The sequence below is a fragment of the Aplysia californica genome, unplaced genomic scaffold (genome assembly GCF_000002075.1).
Source record: "Aplysia californica isolate F4 #8 unplaced genomic scaffold, AplCal3.0 scaffold00578, whole genome shotgun sequence".
NCBI lineage: Eukaryota > Metazoa > Mollusca > Gastropoda > Aplysiida > Aplysiidae > Aplysia > Aplysia californica.
Genome location: NW_004797848.1, coordinates 140,796 through 141,637, shown reverse-complemented (window position 1 = coordinate 141,637; position 842 = coordinate 140,796). Strand labels below are relative to the sequence as shown.

General features: G+C 42.8%; 1 protein-coding gene across 1 annotated transcript in view; it reads left to right on the top strand.

The window, feature by feature from the left end:
- Positions 1-369: 369 nt before the first annotated feature.
- The window catches only part of LOC101849157, a gene marked incomplete at both ends in the record, with an annotated part of 20,979 nt that continues 20,506 nt past the window's right edge, over positions 370-842 (top strand). Inside the window, 1 exon segment of the mRNA XM_013087366.2 lies at positions 370-671. Within this exon segment, the coding sequence (XP_012942820.2) occupies positions 370-671 (302 nt within the window).

The following is an 842-nucleotide window of genomic DNA, read 5'->3' as shown; positions in this document are numbered from 1 at the left end:
ACAATAACGTCATCCAAGACACAGGTTAGAACAATTAGGAGGCGGGCTGCTTCCATCCTGTCTGTCAGTCAGGGCCAACTCAGTTAGTACGAGATATAGCATCCCAACAGTAAGACGGCAGAGCTCGATAAAACAAACAGATTTCCCCATGTGAGAATCGAACTTACGTCTACTGCATGTATTGACGCCAAAAAAACGCTTATCTGCACAACAAGCGACCTCTAGAAGTTTCTGTTTGGTTTGTTTGTTTGTTTTTGATTATACAAAGACATTCGACAGGCCTGCTGAGTTTTAATATTCTATCATTTTTCCTTCCGACACGTCCTGGTGTGGTATTTCAGATGGGCCGCTTGCAGTGTATGTGGATGCCTCCCCGAACCCTGTCAACATCTGTCCCCGAACCAGCCATGACGTCACCGTGGTGTGTTCTGTCAAGTTTGAAGACATCTACCCTGAGCCGGTGTTTCAACTGTACTGGGGCGGCCAACAAGTGCAGAATGAGAAAGGAAAGTTGCGAACAGATTCATATAAAAAACGTTACTATACTCTAGTTAATCACTATACCGTCAATGTCAATCAAGCTGGAAGTATCAACTTTCGCTGCGAGGTCTACAACTCAGTGCACACAAATGAAAAAGCTTCAAGCAACACTTTAACAGTTCCAGTGAATGGTGAGGAACTTTTCTATTTCGTTGTTTCTCTTTAAAATTCGTCTGCCATATTTTCAAAATTACTTTCTTTCTATCTGATGTTTACGCCCAACTTGGCACACATAGATCATGTCAAAGGCATGGCCCCTAGCCCGTGATTAGAGCCAAGAACTTACAGAAAGAAAAAAAAAA